This window comes from Giraffa tippelskirchi, chromosome 6 (assembly GCF_054371585.1).
Source record: "Giraffa tippelskirchi isolate mGirTip1 chromosome 6, T2T-mGirTip1v1.2.pri, whole genome shotgun sequence".
Lineage (NCBI taxonomy): Eukaryota > Metazoa > Chordata > Mammalia > Artiodactyla > Giraffidae > Giraffa > Giraffa tippelskirchi.
The window spans coordinates 96,360,113-96,383,599 of record NC_137280.1 but is presented as its reverse complement, the minus strand read 5'-3'; the positions used below and the strand labels follow the sequence as shown (position 1 = coordinate 96,383,599).

The 23,487-nt window shown below is 47.4% G+C and overlaps 2 protein-coding genes across 9 annotated transcripts in view; one reads left to right on the top strand and one right to left on the bottom strand.

Moving 5' to 3' along the window:
* Positions 1-18,264, bottom strand: part of ZFR2 (zinc finger RNA binding protein 2) — a 45,443-nt gene extending 27,179 nt beyond the window's left edge. For all 7 annotated transcript variants that reach the window (XM_081499761.1, XM_081499763.1, XM_081499762.1 and 4 more), the window contains exon 1: positions 18,189-18,264. In XM_081499761.1, the coding sequence (XP_081355887.1) occupies positions 18,189-18,241 (53 nt within the window). In that variant the 5' untranslated portion in view covers positions 18,242-18,264. The remainder of the gene's footprint in view (positions 1-18,188) is intronic.
* Positions 18,265-18,587: 323 nt separating this feature from the next.
* Positions 18,588-23,487, top strand: part of ATCAY (ATCAY kinesin light chain interacting caytaxin) — a 50,879-nt gene continuing 45,979 nt past the window's right edge. The window contains exon 1 of one of the 2 annotated variants that reach the window (XM_081499769.1): positions 18,588-18,963. The gene's annotated coding sequence lies outside the window, so the exon portion shown is untranslated. The remainder of the gene's footprint in view (positions 18,964-23,487) is intronic. The other variant, XM_081499770.1, reaches the window with a different exon arrangement.

The following is a 23,487-nucleotide window of genomic DNA, read 5'->3' as shown; positions in this document are numbered from 1 at the left end:
ATTCATTTGTTTGACTACATCACAATTCATTTGCCTATGTTACTATTGGACGGTACCTATATTGTGGATCAGTTAGCTACTGAAGAGTTAAAAATTACCCCCAATAAACGTCAATTGGTGCAGCCACTATGGAAAACAGTTTGAAGGCTCCTGAAAAAACTAAAAATGGAACTAACATATGATCCAACAATTTCATTTCTGGGTAATTTTCTGAAGTAAACAAAAACACTAATTTGAAAAGATTATACACCACCTCAATGTTCACTGCAGCATTATTTACAATAACCAAGATATGGAATTGACCTAAGTGTCCATCGATAGATGAATAGATAAAGAAGATAGATAATGAAGATATACATATATATATATATCTTTATCCACTCATCTAACGACAGACACTTCAGTACACACACAGGCATGTGTGTGCACATCAGAATGTTACTCAGCCATAAAAAAGAATGAAATCTGGCTATTTGTGACAACAGAGTATTATGCTGAGTGAAATAAGTCAGAGAAAGACAAACAAGACATGATCCCACTTACATGAAGAATCTATAAAACAGATGAATAAACATGACAAAACAGAAGCAGACTCATTGATACAGAGAACAAACTGGTGGTAGCCAAAAGGGAGGCGGGACAGGAAGATGAGTGAAATAGGTAAGGGAGACGAAGAGGAAGAAACCACCAGTCCTTAAATAAGCCACAGGAATGTAATATGCAGCATGGGGAGTATGGTCAATAATACTGCAATAAAGATATGTTTAATATTATTTATTAATAAATATTTAATACTATATTTAACATCATTTATTAATATAGATATACTTATAAATAAATACAGTTGATAAATTTGCATGGTGGCAGATGGTAACTAGACTTTATCCTGGTGACCATTCTGTAATGCATAAAAATATATCAAATCTCTATGTTACATACCTGAAACTAACAGATTATTGTAAGTGATTATACTTCAATTTAGAAAACTACCCCCAGTGATGTGGCTCCAAACAATAGTTTATCATCTTCACAGTTTCTGTGGGTCAGAATTTGGGGGTTGCGTGGGAGGGCTCTGATTCAGGGTCTTCATGAAGTTGCCAATAAGAAGTTGGCTGGGGCAGCATCACCTGAAGGCTCGACTGGGGTAGTGGGACCTGCTTCCAGGATGGCTCTTTTCCATGATGGGCAAGTTGGTGATTTCCCAGTGCTGCTTGGGTGTTCTTACAACATGGCTACCTGCTTCCCCCAGAATGAGAGAGAGAGAGGGGAAAGACCAGGTGGAAGCTATCCTTGTTATGACGCAGCTTTATACATCGCATGGCATGACTTCCGCCACATTCTGTGTTAGAAGTGAACCACTGAGGGACTTCCCTGGTGGTCCAGAGGTTAAGACTCTGGGCTTCCAATGCAGGAGACGTGGGCTCCATCCCTGGTGGGGGAAAAAAGACCCCATCTGGTCAGAGAACTAGAGGGGCTTCCCAGGTGGTGCTCATGGTAAAGAACCTGCCTGCCGATGCAGGAGACACAAGAGACTTGGGTTTCATCCCTGAGTTGGAAAGATCCCCTGGAGGAGGGCATGGCAACCCACTCCAGTATTCTTGCCTGGAGAATCCCATGGACAGAGGAGCCACAGTTCATAGGGACACAAAGAGTGGGACATGACTGAAGCAACTTAGCATGCATGTGCACAAGGAACTAGATCCCGTATGCCAGGTGGCATGGCCAAGAAATTAAAAAAAAGAAAAAGAAATGAACCACTGAATCCACCCCACCCTCAAGGGGAGAGGATTAGGCCCCAACTTCTGAAGGAAGGAGTGAGCTTATTTATATGTTGAATATGAGAACTTATGGAAAAATTATTATCTTTTTAAAGATCTGTATTATATTTTTAAATTTTTGGCCACACCATTGAGACACGCGAGATCTTAGTTCCCTGACCAGGGATTGATCCTGCTCCCCCTGCAGTGGAATGTTTAACCACTGGACCCCCCAGGGAAGTCCCTATGGCTATGTTTTTAAACCACCACATGCTAGTTGCAATTTTCTACTGTCACCTGTGCTCTGTGCATGTTTTATACATGTTTTCTTGTGCCAGCTTCCCCTCAGGGCTTGTTGTGCTGCCTGGGTCCCATACCATTGGCTCCAACCAGGGCACGGCTGAGGGCAGTGGGGCGAGGGCGCCTGCTTCAGCTCCACCAGGATTTGTTGGGGAGCTGGGGCCACCTTCTCCTGACTCAGTCACATGGGACAGTCCGTGGGACAGGCGTGGTCCCAGCCCAAACTGGCAAGGAAAATGGAAGGCATGGACTTGGGGAGGATGATAAAAGGCCATGCCGTTGAAGCCACCCAGAAGGCTCACCAAGGTGGTCTGAGCTGTCCAAGCTGCAAAGACAGAACTGGAGTTCTCTGGGCTGAGCGCTGCTGCCTCTGCTGGGGAAGAGGCCATCAGCACTGCACACTGACACTTCCTTCTTCTTTTTAAAAGATTTTTTTTTGGCTGCACTAGGTCTTAGTGGCAGCGCAAGGGCTTTCTCTTGTTGCAGCGCACAGGCTCAGTAGTTACGGCACACAGGCTTAGTTGCCCTGAGGCAGATGGGATCTTTTTTCCCCCACCAGGGATGGAGCCCACGTCCCCTGCATGGGAAGGTGGATTCTCAATCCTTGGACCGCCAGGGGAGTCCCAAGCTTCCCAGCATGCCAAGGGTCCCCACCTCCATCCAGTGGGGTCTCCCCTCCCAGTCCTGAAGCCCAGCGCACCAAGTGGTGCCAGCTGAGGAGGCAGAGGCAAGTGTCTCCCAGGTGGAAGGGTGAGTCTAGCCATCCTTCAGCCATGGGCCCCAACGAGGAAGCCGAGACAACTTTGAGGTGCTCTTCACCGGCTGCTGCAGTGACCCAGCTCAGGTTAAAAGCTGTGTCTCCGCCCGGTGGGGGCCCCACGCAGGGAACCACTGAGGCGGGCGGTTGTTAACCTTGTTCATGCCAGGAGATCCAACAGCCTGCTCCATCTAGGTCAGGGTTTCTCCCTCCTGGCCCTGCTGACACTGTGATCCTCATCTCTCTCTGTAGGGGACCGACCTAGGCACTTCGGGCTTTGGAACAGTATCCCTGGCCTCCACCCACTCAGTGCCGGGAGCGTCCACAGTCGTGAAAACCAGAGATACTCCCAGACACCGATTGAGAGCTACTGGTCTAGCACATGCCCAATCCCAGGGTACCAGCTTTGAGACCCAGGCCACGGATGGGCGGCGTCACGTGCTCAATTATGCCTGGTCCAGACCCTGCTCCCGAAGGACCCCTGGGATGCTGCGGGCTGCCGTCTGACTGGGGATCAGGCTTGAGACAGCACGTCTGCAGGCGTATACTGAGAAGTTAAGACACGTTTTGGTTGTGTACGACCATGAGTAGTGATGATTACGCACCCTGAGGTTTGAAGACTGTTTCCCAGGTGGTGCTAATGGTAAACAACTCACATGCCAAAGCAGGAGACATAAAAGACATGGGTTTGATCCCTGGATTGGGAAGATCTCTTAGAGGAGGAAATGGCAACCCACTGCAGTATTGTTGCCTGGAGAATTCCATGGACAGAGGAGACTGGTGGGCTACAATCCATGGGTTCACAAAAGAGCTGGACATGACTGAAATGACTTAGCACAAGCTAGACCAAAGTCAAGGACAAAAGGACGTCTGCCCACAGATGGCCTTGATGTAACTCAGTGCTGGGAGACCTCAGGTGTTCCTGTGCCCTGCAGGATGCTCCCATCAGGTTTATTATGAAGGCAGGCAAAGGTCACAGCTGTGAGAAGGCCAGTTGGCTGTGAGCTGCACAGGGCTGAGTATATGTCAGCTTTGAGGTTTGTTTTTTGGCTGTGCTGGGGTTTAGTGCAGCACTCGGAATCTTTAGTTGTGGCATGTGGGATCTAGTTCCCTAACCAGGGATCAAACCCAGGCCTCTTGCACTGGGAGCGAAGAGTCGTAGCCACTGGACCACCAGGAGAGTCCCAGCTCTGACTTTATTTGGGATGGTGAAACACCCTTGACCTTACCAGAGGTCACTCTCCCATCTGCTCAGATGACAGGAGGAAACGCCTCTCCTGAGGGAATAGCTGAGATGCTGGGGGAGGGGCAGGGGAGATGGAAACATGCTGTCTGGGAGAAGGATGGGTGTGCTGACAGCCGGGCGGGTGGCAGGAGCCTCTCCCTCCAACCCTGGACCTGAAAGGCCTGATTATGGAGGGGGCTCAGATGCAGCCCCCAGGCTGAGAGCAGGGCCTGGCACACATGTGGGAATGGGAGATGAGCACAGAGGTTGGCAGGAGAACAGCTGTGTGTGTGGAGGCATAAAGGAGCTGTGAGTGACAGGAGGCTGGGCGGTGGGCTTGGGGATGCCAGGCAGAATATGGGAGTCACTGAAGTTCCTTAGGACGAGATCTGTCCTGTTTCAGGGCACTAATGGGGTGCTATGCTCTGAATTGTGCCCTCCCCTAAGTTCACATTAAGCCCTAACCCCAATGTGACTTGTTTGGAGATACAGTCCTTACAGAATTAAATGAAGCTGTAAGGGTGGGGTCCTCATCCTGCAAGGCTGGGATTCTTATGAGAAGACACACTGGGGATGCCTGCAGAGAGGGAAGACCACACGAGGACGTGGGAAGAAGGCCCATCTGTGGGCCAAGGAGAGAGGCCTTGGGAGAAACCAACCCTGCCGGCACCTTGGTCTTAAACATGCAGCTTCTAGACTGTGAGAAATATATGCGTTGTTTAGGCCGCCCAGTCTGTGGTGTTCTATTATGATGGCCCGAGTGGACTACACAGGCAGTGAGGGCTGTGGATGGGAGAAGCTGAGGGTCCTTAGAGGACATGACACACATGGGCCTCAACCAGCCTGGTGGAAGTGGGGAGAAAACGCATGAGACTTCAGGCCTCCTGCACAAAGTCCGGCCACACTGGTTCCTGGTAGTCGAGAGCTTTGCAAACACCCAAATGGGGGCTTGCCAAGCAGTCAAGTAAATAAATGTTTGGTGACAATGATCAGAGCAGTAGCTCTGACCCCAAAGGGAGCACTGGGCCCACCATATACTGAGTCACTGCTCACAACGGCACAAAGATGTCCATGGTCTGGAAGGGTCATGTGTGACCTGGCATTTATTTAGCTGAGCAAGCTCTGTGAAGAAGCGGAGCACAGATGCCCTGGAGCTGTGGGGCGGGGGTGGGGCGTCATGTGTGTGCAGGTCCTATGGTCTCATACCCTTCTCAGGAGTGGCATGGTGGAGCCCCGACTAGACCATTAAAGAGAGAAACGGAAGGGATTTGAAGCAAGGCTTGGACAGTGTGGCCACACCTGCCCACTGCCTGTTTTTGCACAGCCCATGAGCAGAGAATAGATTTTGCATTTTTAAGTGGTTGGAGAGGGTTAAGAGAGTATGATTTCATGACATGTGAAAAGTATACGAAATTCATGTCAGTGTCAAAATCTAAAAGTTTTGATGGCCCACAGCCTCATCCACTTGTTTACATCTCATCTTCAGCTGCTTCCACCCTATGGTGGCAGAGTTCTCTAGTGGTGACACGTATAGTACAGTCTGCTGCTATGGGCTGAACGTCCGTGTCTCCGCAAAATTGTTATGCTGAACCCCCTTCCCCTCAATATGATGTTAGGAGGTGGGGCCTTTGGGAGGTAATTTAGCATTAGATGAGGTCATGAGGGTGGGGCCCCTGAGATGGGATCAGTGCCCGTATAAAAGTCATAGGACAAAAGTGAATCAGATAGAGGAGAAATATTGAATGACATCCCTTATACATGGAATCTCAAAAGAAATAATACAAATGGACTTACTTACAAAATAGAAAAAGACTCACAGACTGAGAGAATGAATTTATGGGAATTTATGGTTGGTGGGGGGAAGGATGGGGGAAAAGGATAGTTAGGGAATTTGGGATGGGCACGTACACACTGCTACGTTTAAAATGGATAACCAACAAGGACCTACGTATAGCACATGGAACTCGCTCAATGTTATGTGGCAGCCTGGATGGGAGGGGAGTTTGGGGGAGAATGAATACATGTGTAAGTATGGCTGAGTCCCTTATTTGTTCACCTGAAACTATTACAACAATGTTAATCAGCTACACCCCAATACAAAATAAAGTTTAAAAAAATAAAGTCACAGGAGGGCTTCCTCCACCCTCTGCACTCCTCTATATGAGGACAAACAGAAGTCAGTGTCTGCAACCCGGAGAGGTTTCTCAGCAGAGCCCAGCCCTGTCTGTGCCCTGATGGCAGACCTCCAGCCATGGGAACTCAAAGGAATAAACTGTTATTTACAAGTTATCCAGTCTGTGGTGTTTGGTCACAGCAGGCTGAATTAAGACACCCACAGAATGGAAAATATTTACCCTCTGACCCTTTGCAGACAAGGTTTGCTGATCCCTGGCTTAAAATAGCTATCACTGGGACTTCCCTGGTGGTCAAGTGGTTAAAAGACTTCAGGGTTCCAAAGAATGGGGTGTGGGTTCAATCCCTGGTTGGGGAACTAAGATCTCACGTGCCATGTGGCTCAGCCAAAACCAAACAAACCAAACAGCTATCCATTACTTTGCTCTTCACCCTGTGGGCTGCACTGGGCTGGGCTGCAACTGAGGTCAGCGGCAGGCAGCTCTGCTCCTGGAGAGCAGGGCCTGCACCAAGGCCCTCCTCCCTCTGGCATCTCCGCCTCCAGTGGGTTAGTCTGGGGTCCCCCATGTCATAGCAGAGTACCCCCGAGAATAGACGGGATGTGGGCAAAGGCTCTGGAGGTCCAGGCTTAGAATCAGATTAGCAGCTCAAACAGATGCTCCAACATGACACCACAGAGTGGGAACTTACAAACAGAAATAGCTCAGTTCTGGAGACTGGGGAGTCTGAGACCAAGGCACCAGCAGATCCAGTGTCTGCTGAGAGCCCGAGTCCTGGTTCAGAGATGGCTACCTTCTTGCAATGTCTTCACATGGCACAAGGGGTGAGAGGGCTCTCTGGGGTCCCTTTAAAAGGGCACTAATCCCATTCATGAGGGACTTCACCCTCATGACCCTATCACCCCTCAAAAGTTACCACGTCCTAACACCATCAACTTAGGGGTTAGGTTTCAATATATAAATTTGAGGGGGGACATAAACCTTCCACATATGCACATATGGTGGTATCACTTCCACTGCAATCTAGGGGCCAAGGAGAGGCATGAGGAAGCCTGGCTCCAGGGCCAGGGAAATAGATGTACTTTTCCGATGGGAAAAGTGCAAGGTCCCAGTGGAAAGGATGTAAGAAGGAATTCCTTCCTGGTGGCTCAGTGGTGAAGAATCTACCTGCCAATGCAGGAGACTCAAGTTTTACCTGAGTCAGGAAGATCCCCTGGAGAAGGAAATGGCAACCCACTCCAGTATTCTTGCCTGGGAAATCCCATGGACAGAGGAGACTGGCAGGCTACCATTCATGGGGTCACAGAGGCAGACACAACTTAGCGATTAAACCAATACCATAAGGAAAGACATAAATGATAGGGGTGTTTTGGCCACAGATCTACCACATGGAGGTTTTAGGAGCTGGGTGAGCCAAAAAACAGCTCATGGAAAAGCCTCCACAGGCTTGGCCTGTATGGTTGTCAAAACCTAGGTAATCTAGATCGGGGTTCTCACCTGGGGTGATCCTGCCCCCAGGGGACACAGGGTGATAGTGGGGACATTTGTGGTTACTTTGGGGGGCTCCTGGCATTGATAGGTGGGAGCCAGGGATGCTGCTCAACACCCCACAGTGCCCAGGATGGCCCCAGAGAGAACAATCTGGCCTGGACATCAGCAGGGCTGCTGCTGAAGAGATTCAGGTCTGCAAGGTCGGGGTGCCCAGGGGTGGGGGATTAGAGTCTAACGTCTGGGGGGGGAGCCACAGGTAAGTCAGCAGCCGAGGCTGTCACTCCTGCCCAAGCTCCCTGCCCCAAGTCTGAAGGGGGAGTCCCCACACCTCTTCTCTAGCTCCCCTTGGTAAGAGGTCAATTTCTAATTTTTTTGGCCATGATACGCGGCATGCAGGATCTGAATTCCCCAACCGAGGATCAAACCCACACCCCCTGCAGTGGAAGTGTGGAGTCTTAACTTGGCCAGACAGGGAAGTCCCAAGAGGTCAGTTTCTAATAGCCTTTTTCAGGATCAAGAATGAGATGCAGGCTGACTTCCTGCCCTCTCAGATCCCCTGGACATGGCACAGTTCTGCCTGTAATTACCTGGGGCTTCACAGGCCCAGGTAATTTGGAAGGACATTGCTCTTCCACATGGGAGAGCAAAAAGCATGGTCGAGGGTAAAAGGCAAAGTTTATGTGGCCCTGCGTGACATGGCATATTCCCTTCTCTCCGAGTGGGGTTGGGGAGAGAAATGTAATCAATCCTCTTTCAAGGGCAAGACCGCCCCCTTGAGGTGTCATCAGTCACCTCAAGATGAAAATTGCACAGGAACAAATGAGACGTGCCCTGAGAGCAAGATGGAAGGAAGTGGCTGAGGACCCAAGGGCTCTGCGTGAGGACTGAGGGCCGGGGACCAGGGGAAAAGCTGACAGGGTTTCAAGCTTAGGAACTGGGAGGAGTGCTGCAACCTAGGGGCTTGGACAGGAGCCACACCGCCTGGTTTCCAACCCTGTCTCTGCTCACTGTGGGGCCTTGAGCGAGTCACTCAGTCTTTCCTGACCTCGGTTTACTCACCTGTAGAATGGGAATGCATACCTTTTGGGAGGGTGTGACAAAAAAACTCACGTGCTACAGTGCCTCGCACCGGAGCTCACAAGGCCTCCCTGGGTGGCCAGCTCTTCCCATTTTAAGCAATATTAGAAATTTCTGAAAAGTCTCCCAACTTTCCAGGCAAGAATACTGAAGTGGGTTGCCATTTCCTACTCCAATTCAAATATAGCAAGCAAAAAAACCCCACTGCACAGGCCTAAGAGAGCAGGTGTGAGAATCCAGCATGGTCTGCAGGAGATCCCTGAGCAAGAGCAGGGCGTTGGGAATGAGTGTTGAGGAATGAAGAGTCATGAACTGACCCCAGGTGAAGCCTCCCCTAAGCCAGGGGCCCCGGCTGCTGCTGCTGCTGCTGTGTGCTCATCTGCTGCTCACAGGGAGGGTGTGCCACCGCAACACCATGCTCAGGACATGGTCCTTGTGACGAGGACCCAATGGCTCCGCCTGCCCTGCCCTGCCTGGGAGGGAGGAGCTGAGGCCGGAAGCTGGGGAATGCACCAGCACCTGTGGGCTCAGGAAGAGCAGGGCTGGAGCACGTCTGAGAGACACAGACTCAAAGTCCTGGCTGGCATCCTCGTCTACGGGTCCCAGGTAAATATCCCCTGACGGCTTTCTGATCTGAATTCTGTTTCGGGGAGTCAGGCTTTTTTGGGTGACTAAACATCTAGATTTTTAAAACTTATTATTCTTATTGTATTTATTTGTAATTTTTTGTCTGTGTCACATGGCATGTGGGATCTTAATTCCTGCACCAGGGACCAAACTGGAGCCCCATGCACTGGAAGAGTCGAGTTGTAAGATTTTAGAATGGCGAGACCCACGGATGTCATTTTGTTCAGTGAGTCACTGAGCTGATGGGGACATGGAACGGATACATCTGGGGAGGCCACGTTTCCCGATCCAGGGGTCTCTCCCATGGGACACATTCTGGTTTCTCCTATAAGGCCAACCATGAAGGACACGTCAGACCTTGAGCACAGTCCTCACTTCAGAAGGGCACACATCTGAGGGAGCTACAGGCAAGTGGTGAAATGTCCCAGGGACCGTCATGAGGAACGACAGGTCATTCTAGTTTGCCGTAACAACTATCTCTGCTGCAGACTGCTTTCAAAGAATCGTTTTCAGTGAGAGCACACACAGGATCAAAAACGTGCAAAGTTTGGGGCAGAAAAAAATCAAGTGGAAAAAAAGATTTTCCTGGAATCACAGCGGTGAGAAACCTCACACGGTAATTTCTTTTAAAATCATGGACCTCCCACCTATTGTATAACACACTGAACTTCTGCTCAATGCTATGTGCCAGCCTGGATGGGAGGGGGGTTGTGGGGAGAAAGAATATATATGTATACATATGGCTGAGTCCCTTCGCTATCACCTTAAACTACCACAACGTTGTTAATCAGCTATATTCCAATACATAATGTTTTAGGTGTTAAAATAAATAAATAAATAAAATCACGGGCTTCCATGGTGGTCCCATGGTTAAGAGTCCACCTTCTAATGCAGGGGCTGCAGGTTTGATCCCTGGTCAGGGAGCTTAGATCCTGCATACCTCATGGCCAAAAAACCAAAACATAAAACAGAAGTTAACAGTTAACAGTTTACTATTGTAACAGTATTTGTTACAACACTTAACAAACTCAATAAAGACTTTACAAAATGGTCATCAAAAAAAAAAAACAAAAAATCATGGACTCTTCCCTCCAGGGCAGAGCTCTTCACTCACTTATTTATTAGCCCTGTTCCCAACACTCCCCCTGCCCACCCAGTGGCTTTAACTAAACCAGACTGAGGGGTTAAACCTGAGTACGGGACAGTTCGACATCTCAGCCTAGATGATCATGAACTCTGCAGGGCCATGGGGAGAAAACCCTGGCTTTGGCATCCTGACCCAGGTCAGCTCCCCAGGCATGTCTGTGACTCCTCACATGGCTGAGGAATGTTCAGGGGTTAGGGTTAGGGTAAGGCTAATATGCTCACTCAAGACATTCATCAGGGAGGAGGTTTTCAGATGTTTTATTGGCAATGAGATCACATCTGTTACTTTGTGTGTACATGCATACATACACACCCAGAGAGATAACCTCGTTTGGCACTTCCGTTGACAAGGGTTTTATGTTCAAAACATATGACATACTGTACATTTATACCCGTAACAATTCTGATTTTTTCTAACGGATTTTTTTTTTTTTTTTTTACCATGAAATCTATATGCATTCTGCATGTGAAATGCCCATTTCAGATCCAGGGATGCCCAGAAAACACCCGGGAAAGAGATCTGATGAACTAAATCCTTGGGCTCTTAGGAAGGGGATGGAGAATTTCATTCCTCTGCCCCCGTCTGCAACCTTCTTTGAAATGTAGTCAGGAGACCCCAGCTCCCCATCAGGGCCAGCCTGAGCCTCCACACAGAATCACAGGATGGCTGGACATTCCCGAGGCAGGGGTTTGAGACCGCTGATGGGAGCTTCCTAAGCCTCAAAGGTGAGCCACATTGTTTGGCAGTAGAACTCCAAGAATCCTCTTCTGTTCTTCTGAAAAGGAATGTAGTTCTCCCATGGAGGGTGGCTGCATGGTTAGCGCTGTGGATCAGATGCTTAAGAACGCCATCTTGTTGACACAGGCTGGTTAAGCTAAACAGAAAGCGTTATGTACACACACACACACACCCCCCAAAGCAGTGCAGGTCAACCAGGATCAGTGTGGCTGCGCCTCTTTACTGCAATGAACCAAACCCTTAAAAGGCTGCTATGGAGAAAAAAAAAAAAAAAAGGCTGCTATGGGCACAGCGAGGGCTCATTCGTGGTTCCAGCCCTCCTGCTGTTTCAAGGGGCAGAAGAATCTCCACAGCCACGTTGGTGCTGGTCTAGCACTTGTGCCTCTTGCGTCAACACAGGGAGCAGGCACTAGACAGCCAATCTGAGTTTCTCATGAGCAAATACAACATATGTCGAACCACCAACCCTAGATCCAACCAATGATATTCAAAATTTAAAAGAAGCCACTGGCTTTTTAAAACATTCATTCCAAGAGTCTGAGAAGTTATAGTTCATTCTGCTCCCCATCAAGGAGATAATCTCTGTCTATGGAACTGATTTTCCAAACTACAAAGTGCTGCAGAACCAAAGCAAGGCAATTCTCAAATCTTGTTGTTTAGTCTCTAAGTCATGTCTGACTCTTCTGCAATCCCATGGACTGTACCCCGCCAGGCTCCTCTGTCCATGGGATTTCCTAGGTGAGAATACTGGAGTGGGTTGCCATTTCCTTCTCCAGGGGATGTTCCCGACCCAGGGATTGAACCTGTGTCTCCTGCATTGGCAGGCAGATTCTTTACCACTGAGCCACCACGGAAGCCTTCGCAATTCTTAGTCAACAGTTAATTGTAAAAGGCAAGTGAACAGTGATGTGCCATAAATGCAACTTACCTCTGGGGGGAGAAAACTGCCCAAAGCAGCAAAATACCTACCAAAAAAAAAAGAAGTCCCATTCCCCAAAACATTTACAAATGAAGTTTCTAATTTAAAAAGGTCTAGTAACTTTACAAAAATCCTCTAACACAAGTATAAGAGGAAAGGACAGGCAGAGGTCAGTTCCTGGCTTGATGGCAGATGCCTCAGTACGAGGCACAGAACAAGAAACAACAGTCAAACAGTGAGACCCGGGGTGGTACCAAAAGCTTTTCCTACCAAGATTCTACAGTACCCTATGACCAAAGAGCACCCTTCAGATTTAAGGTGTCACAGACATGCAAAAAACAAAAGAAACAAGAAAAAAATCTCTGTGCTTTGTCAAAGCTTCCTAATTCTGTTTGAATTAGACGGCATTCCTCACCTTAGATGAATAAGCTATCTGAAGAGCTCAGAGCCGTGATGAAAACAAAAACTGGCATTAACTTTTAATACACAGACACACACACATAAGCCCAGAACTTTCTTAAATAACTAAAACCAGTTGAAACGGAGGGCTCCTCCTTCTAGTTGAAATAGGTACTGTTCCTTTCAACTATTCAGTGTAAACTATAATGTCTTCCTATCCTCCTGTCTAATAATGTCTAATTATCTTCCTGTACATTCTTGTATCCTCAAGAACATAACGGAAGGTCACAGAATGGAAGCAGATGTCATCTGTCTCACACAGTCTGAATTTGTCCTGGTATTTAAAACTTGGGGGATTTCACACAGAACGGGGATTGTGGGTTCTCTGGGAAAGCAGGAAGACTCTAGGTTCAGTCCCACGAGTCAATGACAGGTGGGGGTGGGGTGTGCAGGCCCTGTTGTGATCCTCCCCGATACACCCTCTATCCTCTTAGACTCCACTCATATGTGTACATGTCCGCCCCTCACAAGGCCATCTGCAATCTCTGAAGTTTCACAGACTTTCAATCTATTAATATAAAATAAAGAGTGAATACAAGCTCTACGAATACCTTTCTACCTGTCTACCTTACTTTTTAGGACTCTTCAGTTATTCATCCAGGTCAATGGTCTTGGTCTCCTTACCTCCACAGCCACATAGAAGAACATCAATTACACTCAATGTGAAAAAACAATTTTAAAGGATCACTTGAAAATGCTTTTAAATTTGATGTAGCTATTCTGATCATTCTAAATATATACATTGATAGATCCAGACAAAAGACAAAACAAAACTAAAAAACATTCAGAAACAGAATATGTTGAGAAAAAAAATCCATATTAGGAATTAACTTATACTCTGAGGTTGATGAGCTGACTTTTGGTTCTAGAATGTATAAAATGAAAATTCAAAATCCACACTTCAAAAACTTTCAATGTACCTCATGTACTTGTGATAGGAACACAGATAACACATTTCTATCATTTGAAAGGTTTTCCTTAAAATACAATGAAATCAGGTTTTGTCTGCAGTTGACAGCTGCCACTCAAAACTGCCTTCCAAGGGCCCCTCTCACTCAGCTCCTAACAGGTATCTCAGCCTGATTAGATGGGCCTTTAAGAAAACGAAAGGAGTCACACTCTAACAGGAGAACTCCTGTGCCTGTGTCCCCAGGGTCCACTTCAGCTAATCCCATCAGGAGTGAACGGAGGTGCTGCTGAGGAGCAGTCAGGTCATGTTCCCACCAGCCCCAACCCAGCCCTCAGGGCAATGACATCAGATTCTCCCTGGCAGCTTGTGCTCCTGGGACCTAAGTTCAGGGGACACACAGGCCTTGGAGGGGAAGGTTTATTCTGGAACGGCCTGGAGACCGGAGCGGGGGCATGCTGGGGGGTGGGTACAGGCAACAGAGGCTGGCAAGGGTACAACCTGGATGCTGCGCCCACCCTGACAGGGCAGGGCTCCCACCTGGGTGTGTTAATGGGTGGTCTTCCTGTGCTGCTCCCTATGGCTGGCATGGGCCCCGGTGCCTTTCCCAAGCTACCTGTTGTGACTGGAAGAGATTACAGAGACATAGCTTGGGTTACCATTACCATCCCCACCACCTTGGACTAGATGCTTCCTCGGCTTCCCTGCTCCAGAGAAGGTCATTTCTCAAGGTCTAAAGAACATGGCCCTAACCCACAATTTGACTAGGACCCAAACTAAAGGGGCAGGATCCAGGCAACACCTACAGAATGACGAAACCCAGTTTCCGCCAGCAGGCCCCACTGCTAAGCGGCTGCGTCAGGCTTGGTCTGCTACCACCAGCACCTCCCAACAAGACTCAGGTAAGCCCCACCAAGGGGCAGAGGCATGGCAGCCCGCATGCCTAGCCAGACCCCACTGCTCGGCACCCTGGGGACCCTACACCAGTTACTGTACCCCGAGCCTCATTCCCTTATCAGCAAAACAGGCATCAGAACACCTTGCTCACAGGATAACTGGGAGGACTGGACGAGATGTCAAGTGCTTGGGACTTATTCAACACAGAGAGTCGGTAACCAGCACTCCTCAGTGTTAGTACTACTAATGGAGTCTGATGGGGTTTCACTCAGGCTTCCAACTTCCTGACACTCTCCAGGTAAAGGAATCCAGCCTTTAACACAAACGCCAAAAGCTTATCAAGCTCCTGACGGGAAATCAAGTATTACACCAAAATCCAGCAGCCATCTTAGATTTAACAAGAATGCAAAGGTAGAGGCCACCAACTACAATAGATGGGTGGTGTTTTGACAAAACTGCCTGGGTTCAAGCCCTAGTCAGGGAGGAAGATCCCACACGCCACAGCTAAAAATTCTGGGTGCCGCAACTAAGACCTGGTGCAGCCAAACAAAGAAATACTTTTTTAAAAAATCCGCCAGAAAGGGGAAATGTTAACAGTAGATTTGGTCATGTTCCACCAGTGTGAACATCCACCAGACAGCTCTGAGCTCTCAATGTTTTCATTACCAACATGACTTAACTCACACAGAGCCCTGTTGGATTTCTTGAGCAGCTCTAAGCCTCACAACTGAAACCTGTATTCAGTGCAAATTAAACGCACTGTCAATTTTCCATGTGGGATTAATCCTTAATTCTGAAAACTTTTAGTGCTAACTCTAAAAAAGCCTTAAGAGATCTAAAAGACCACATAAGGTAAAATAAATGAAAATCACCATTATTAACAAGGAATTACAAACTTTTCTTATCGTCCAAGAGTGAATGTGCATTTGATCCTTTTCTTTTTTTAAAGTTTTTGCTTTTTGGCTGCATCATGCAGCATGTAGGCTATTAGCTACCCAACCAAGGATTGAATCTGCGCCCCCTACACTGGAAGCATGTAGTATTAATCACTGGACTGCAAGAGAGGTCCCTGTGGTTACCAGTTTTAAAAGCCAAGAAAATCTACACAAAATTCCTCTAAGAAATAAACTGCTGTCTTTGCTTTGGTAGTTCATGAAACGGGCTTTGTCAATACTGCTGTTCAAACATTACCACAAACCTGGTACTCACAAAATCTGTTATCTGATCAGTTTTTCCATGGCACATTACACAAGAAATACATACTTTAAAAGCAGCTGAAGGTTTCAAGCAAAAGTCATTTCCCCCAAAACTGAATGTCTGGTTAACTTAAAACTGTTCAGATAATGCAAATTATCTCGTTTCAAGGTTTTGTGAGACTGAAATTTACTTTGCTATAATTCCTATGCTTCTGTTTTAGTTAAACCTACTTCTAAGGAATAACACACCCTCTTGGGGACAATTTTAAAGACAAAAACAAATCTGACATTCAGTTCATGACAATTTCACATCCTTGGTTACATGGATGTTTACTGTACGACTTAAGTTATCAGAATCCAGACAATAGCTGCATCAAAATGTTTAAGTACACTAATTCAAATAAATGACAAGAACATCTGAAGTACTGCAATTACCTATTTTACCAATGTCAATTCTCAAAATTTCTCCTCTGGAAGATAATCTTAATAGAAAGCACAACATTCAAGTGATTTTCCACATCTGAATGAAGAATGCACCAGAGAAGAAAAAAAATGAGAAACAGAAAAATAGAGAGAAAGAAAAGAAAGAAGCGGCAGCAAGCAGGCAGAGGCACGCAGCATTTCCAAAAAAGGCCTTGGTCTCTGACAGCCTAGCCAAGTCCTGCTGCTGTAACTGAGCACTGGCTGTAAGAATACCACCAAGCATGCTGGAAACAGGGAAAGAGGACATAAAAATGCAACACTCTGTTTCAGGAAACAGTGGCCTAGACATCCTTTCCCTGATAGAAAATCTATGTCTAGTCAACACTACACCTTAGAGAACACTCTGGGTACAGAAAACAGGAAGAACTCTGCAAGCTGCACAAGACTTGGATCCAAGCCCTGACCTCATTCCTTCTGACCCCACAGAGGCGAACATGGCAGCATCACAACTGGGTAGACAGGTGGGCACTAACTTCCCACTAGCCTGACCTGTGTTCAACATGCTGAAACAGAGTATGAAAGAAACATGGGGGACAGGCCCATCCTGCAAGCAGACACCAGTCTCTCAGTTACCTAAGGGGCACTTCGAATCCAGTCTGTGAGCGACTGGCCCAGAAGGTTCTGCCAGGCTACCAACTGGAAACTGACCCCAGAGTGACACATAAAAACGATGTGAGGAGGGGAACACTTTTCCCCAGGGATGCCAGCTCTGTCTGCATCCCTGCCGGGGACCTGGTCTTGAGTGCCCAGCTGAAAGACTGAGACCAAACAGAGGCTCCAAGGAGAAGCCATGGAAAATGCTGTGTGTGTGTGTGTACATTTGGGGTCCAGACGCACTCCATGTGTCTCTAGCCCTAGATATTTCCTTCCCCTGGCTGCTTCCTATCCCTGCCCCCCACTACGATCCCCCACCTCCCCCCAGCTCTTCTCTCAGCTCCTTTCTCTCCCCTCCCAACGCTTGGGTCCCTGTCTGTTGCACTGCATTGCATTTTATTCACTAAGTCGTGTCTGACTCAGCTTCCCCAGGGACTGTAGCCAGGCTCTTCTGTCCATGGGATTTCCCAGGCAAGAAAACTGGAGTAGGTTGCCATTTCCTTCTCCAGGGGATTTTCCTGACCCAGAGATCGAACCTGTGTCTCCTGCATTGGTAGGCGGATTCTTTACCACTGAGCCACCAGGCAAGCCCTCCCAGTCTGTTAGTGTTAGTCACTCAGTCGTGTCCAACTCTTTGCGACCCCATGGACTGTGGCCCGCCAGGCTCCTCTGTTCATGTCATCCTCCAGGCAAGAATTCCCTTCTCCCAGTCTGTTACTACATCTCAAATACCCAATGGCCTCCTCCACTGACTTTCAGGATTCCAGGTCTCTCTATCCTTCCTTACGGTTCCCATCCCCTAGAAGCCCCAGGTGCCCGCTCTCCTATTGGATCTCAGGACTTCCCTCAGGTCCAGACTGCTACTCCCTTGATTCTCGGCCTGCCCCTCCAGTCAGGCCTCTATCCTCCTCCCCCAGGCCTCTGTCTCTCCCTCCCGGGTCCGTGTGTTCTCTAGCACTCCCTGCCCCCCTCCAGGGTTCATCCCTCCAAACTTCAAATCCCCTTGCCCGGTCAGGAACCCCTCTAAGGCTGTCTTGCCTCCCAATCAGGGGTCAGGTTCCCACCTCCACTCCCCTGCTCCCCGCCGAGGTCTCTCTTCTCCATCCCCTGCACCGCTAGGTGCCCTCAACAGGTCTCAGTCTTCTCCCTACTCGCCCCACCCCCGCCACATATGGGGTTTCGACTTCCCCGCCCTCTGTCCTTGGCCCTTGCCCCGCCCCTAACCCAGCCAGGTTCCGTCCCACGCCGGTCTTCTCTCCCCCACCCCAGGTGCTGCGTCCTCCTAGGGCAGCCCTTTCCGTGGTCAGACCTCGGCGCCCACTGAGGTACAATCCCCCCTCGGGCCCATCCTCGCGACAGGCCGAGAGCCCCCTCCCACGTCAGGAGCCCCTCCGGCTCTCCCCGACAGAAACAACTCGGGGCCATGGCCTCCCCGGGGCCGGGGTTGGGGTCGGACGGCGCGGGCGGCGCGGGGGCCGTTACCTGTACTGCGAGCCGACGCCTTGCGCAAATCCATAATAGTTACTCGCCGCCATCTTGGCGTCTCCACCAAGCGCCCGCCGACCCGGAGGCGCGAAGGGGCGGGGCCGTCAGCGCATGACGTCATCTAGCCGGCGTCCGGGCCGCGTGCCTCTTGCGCCCAGCCACGCGCCACAGGCCCCGCCCCCCCTCGCGAAGCTCGTGCCTTCTCTCTTCCTAGTCTGCTTCCGAGGGCGTATCTTTGCCTCGAACTCCTCCCCCCGTTGCAAGCCCCTCCCCTTACTCGGAGTCCCCACTTACCCTCTGCTCAGCATCAGGTCTTTGGTTCGACCCTCTTCCGGTGGAGTCCCAGATCAGACCCTTTCTGATTTGGTTCAAGCTCCGCCCCTCGCCTCAAGCCCCGCCCCTTTAACCTCTTCCCTTTAACCTCTCAGCTTGGGAATTTCAAGGCTTGGTAGTGGTTTTTCGTTTTTGTGCTCTTGAGCGGGGTTTCGTTGCCCCGCTGACCGTTTCTGGCTGGGTGACTATGGCCCTGCTGATACAGCCAAGTCCTGCTGATCAGCACTCTGTGTGCCAGTCTTTCCTTAGAAGGAAACCACCTAAAATTAGAGCCACCTAAAATTCAGTGGCTCTAAATTCGCGGTTCTCAACTGGAGTGTTTTGCCCCCAGAGGACAGTGGACGGTGTCTGGGGACATCTGTGGCTGTCATGACTGGAGTGCTCCTCTCATCAAGTAGGTGGGGACCAGGGATGCTGCACAGCACCCAGCAGTGCTCAGGTAGGTGCTCCATGACAGAGAAGAACCTGGCCCCAATATCGGCAGTGCCAAGGTGGAGAAACCCTATTCTAAGGGTAATTCATTTTGAGAGATATTTCTTTACCCATTTACTACAGGCAGGGCCTTCTTGGGGGGGTAACAGTGAGCTGCCCAACACCAGTCCTCAAGAACTTGGATTCAGGGAAGCAGATCATAATCAAACTATTACAGTTATGATACTCTTTGGTTAAGAACAGATTTATTGGGATATACTTCACATACCATACAATTCACCCATCTAAGGTGTGCAATTCAATGTTCTTTAGCATATCCATAAAGTTGTGGGTGGTGGTTACAAACATTAATTCCAGAACATTTTCATCACCCCAAGAAGAAACTCTGTAACACTTCAGTTACTTGCCCACACCTGCCCCAGCCCCTGACTACCACTAGTTTGCATTCTGTCTCTATGGATTTGCCAGTTCTGGACATTTCATATAAATGGAATGTTACTCTGCACTAAGAAGGAATAAACTCTTGATACACACAACTTGAATAAAGCTCTAGAGAATTATGCTGAGCAGGAAAAGCTGATGTCAAGAGATCACATATGATTCTATTTACATAAAATTCTTGAAAGATCAATAATTATAGAAACAGAAAATGTATTTGTGATTTCCACCAGTTAAGGGCATGGGAGGAGTGAACGGGGAGTGGGAGTAGTTATAAAAGGGCAACATGAGAGCTCCTAAGGTGATTGAAATGTTGTGTATCTTGACTGTATCAAAAGCAATAGTGCTATTATACTATAATTTTCTAAGACATTATTAATACCATTGGGTAACATGGTGGAAAAGTGTACATGGGATCTTTCTGTGTTACTTTTTACAACTGCATGTGAATCTACAATTATTTCAATTTTTTAAATTAACTTTTTGGAACTTCCCTGGTGGTCCAGTGGCTAAGACTCCACACTCTCAATGCAGGAGGCCAGGATTCTATCTCTGGTCAGGGAACTAGATCCCACATGCTGCAGTTAAGAGTCTGCAGGCTTCAGTGAAGGTCAAAGATTCCAAATGCTGCAACTAAGACACAAAATACATATTTAATTTTTTTTTAATTTTAAAGCCCCCCCCCCAAAAGAGTCCATTTAGTGATCATACTGGAGTGTTGTTCTTTTGCCCCCCTTTTAAGCAGGCACAGGGCTAATCAACCCTTGGACAGAAACCATGGCAAGCCCAGGGTGCCAAGGAAAGCCGTATGGGTGATTTAATGGATGGCATTCTTCCATTTGTGTCTTAATGGCCATGTGTGGTCATTAAGGAACAATCCAGTGCGTCTGGCAAACGCAGCTCCCCACCATGCCCTGGCTGAAGGCCAGTGTGGTAATTACCCAGGACCTCGCTCTGATTCCCTGCGGCTCTAACTAGCTAACCCATGCTGCATGCCTTTTACAAAAGCAGGTCTGTTTTCTCTGGAGTGCATAGTATCTTTTTTTCCTATTATTTGCTGTAAGTGTTAGTCACTCAGTTGTATCTGACTCTTTGTGACTCGATGGACTGGAACCCACCAGGCTCTTCTGTCCGTGGAATTCTCCAGGCAAGAATACTGCAGTGGGTTGCCACTCCTTTCTCCAGGGGAATCTTTCTTACTCAGAAATTTAACCCAGGTCTCCAGCATTGCAGGTGGATTCTTTACCATCTGAGCCACCAGGAAAGCCCCTGTTTGCTGTAAGCAGTGGGTAAAATGCTTTACATGTACAATGTTATCTAGTCCACAAGATAGCCCTCAGAAGTAGATACAGTTGATTCTCATTACTGACAGCAGTTCTGGTCTATAATGTTGCAGCAAACACTGAAATGGCAAATACTGACCCATTGCTCCCACGGGAAATACAAGGTTAGGTTCTTGCAAGCCTCAGATCACATTTTCATTAGTTGATCAATACCTAAATGTGTGTGTGTGTGTGTTTTGTTTAAGGGCATATTGTTTAATATACATTGTAGATTGCTTAACATTGAACTCACAATCCACAACACTATAATTCACACTTGAATGAAGCTTATCTAACATGCTTATTTTCTCCATAAGGCACATCTTGATAGCTTCTGTCTGTTGGATTCGTGATTTCCAAAGAAGAAGATTTAGCTTCAGGACCAGGGACCAGGCTTGATCACTCAAGAGCTTTTGTGTAGCAGAGTTTTATTAAAGTTTAAAATGGACAGAGAAAGCTTCTGACATAGACATCAGAAGGGGGAAGGAGAGTGCCCCCTCGATAGTCTTTTCAAGGCGTTATATACTTTTACTAGACTCATTCCTACAGCATACATCTTAAATTAACAAGATTACAACTAACAATAGAAAGGCCTTACCAGACTCTACTCCCACATAAGGTAACAAGATTAGTCCAAAGGTTCTTGTTAAGAAGGAGAAACACATCCTCAAGCAAGATACATCATTGATCTATAATCCTTAGTACAGAGTTTAAGATGAGTGTTGTGTAATCATTAGCTCTGGGTTTAAAGACAAGGCAATGTAGAAAAAAAAAGTTTGTCCTTTTCTCCTCTTTGAGAGCCCCAGACCCTTTTCTCCGTCTCCAGGGCCCTTGACCCCTTCCCAAGGCAAGAATACTGAAGTGGCAACCACTTCAGTATTCTTACTTTGAGAACCCCATGAACAGTATGAAAAGGCAAAAAGATATGACACTGAAAGATGAACTCCCCAGGTTTGTAAGTGGCCAATATGCTACTGGAGAAGAGTGAAGAAGTAACTCCAGAAACAACGAAGAGACGGAGCCAAAGTGAAAACAACACCCAGTTGTGGATGTGATTGGTGATGGAAGTAAAGTCCGATGCTCTAAAGAACAATATTGCATAGGAACCTGGAATGTTGAGTCCATGAATCAAGGTAAATTGGAAGTGGTCAAACAGGAGATGGCAAGAGTGAACATAGACATTTTAGGAATCAGTGAACTGAAATGGACTGGAATGGGCAAATTTAATTCAGATGACCATTATATCTACTACTGAGGGCAAGAATCCCTTAGAAGAAATGGAGTAGCCCTCATAGTCAACAAAAGAGTCTGAAATGCAGTACTTGGGTGTAATCTCAAAAATGACAGAATGATCTCTGTTCATTTCCAGGGCAAACCATCCAACATCACAGAAATCCAAGTCTATGCCCCAGTCACTGATGCTGAAGAAGCTGAACATTTCTTTGAGGACCTGTAAGACCTTCTAGAACTAACACCAAAAAAAGATGTCCTTTTCATCATAGGGGACTGGAATGCAAAGATAGGAAGTCAAGAGATACCTGGAGTAACAGGCACGTTTGGCCTTGGAGTACAAAATGAAGCAGGGCAAAGGCTAACAGAGTTTTGCTAAGAGAATGCACTGATCTTAGCAAACACCTTCTTCCAACAACACAAGAGTCGACTCTACACATGGACATCACCAGATGGTCAATATCGAAATCAGATTGATTATATTCTTTGCCATTGAAGATGGAGAAGCTCTATACAGTCAGCAAAAACAAGACCAGGAGCTGACTGTGGCTCAGACCATGAACTCCTTATTGCCAAATTCCAACTTAAATTGAAGAAAGTAGGGAAAACCACATTCAGTTATGACCTAAATGAAGAAAGTAGGAAAACCACATTCAGTTATGACCTAAATCAAATCCCTTACAATTATACAGTGGAAGTGAAAAATAGACTCAAGGGATTAGATCTGATAGACAGAGTGCCTGAAGAACTATGGCTGGAGGTTCATGACATTGTACAGGAGGCAGTGATCAAGACCATCCCCAAGAAAAAGAAATGCAAAAAGGCAAAATGGTTGTCTGAGGAGGCCTTACAAATAGTTGAGAAAAGAAGAAAAGCTAAAGGCAAAGGAGAAAAGGAAAGATACACCCATCTAAATGCAGGGTTCCAAAGAACAGCAAGGAGAGATAAGGAAGCCTTCCTCAGTGATCAGTGCAAAGAAATAGAGGGAAAAAATAGAATGGGAAAGACTAGAGATCTCTTCAAGAAAATTAGAGATACCAAAGGAACATTTCATGCAAAGATGGGCACAATAAAGGACAGAAACAGTATGGACCTAACAGAAGCAGAAGATATTAAGAAAAGGTGGCAAGGCAAGAATACACAGAAGAACTACACAAAAAAATCTTAATGACCCAGATAATCATGATGGTGTGATCACTCACCTAGAGCCAGACATCTGGAGTGTGAAGTCAGGTGGGCCTTAGGAAGCATCTCTACAAAAAAGTTAGTGGAGATGATGAAATTCCAGTTGAGCTATTTCAAATCCTAAAAGATGAGGCTTGAAAGAGCCGCACTCAATATGCCAGCAAATATGGAAAACTCAGCAGTGGCCACAGAACTGGAAAAGGTCAGTTTTCATTCCAATCCCAAAGAAAGGCAATGCCAAAGAATGTTCAAACTACTACACAATTGCACTCATCTCACACACTAGCAAAGTAATGTTCAAAATTCTCCAAAATGTTCAAAATTCTTCAACAGTACATGAACTGAGAACTTCCAGA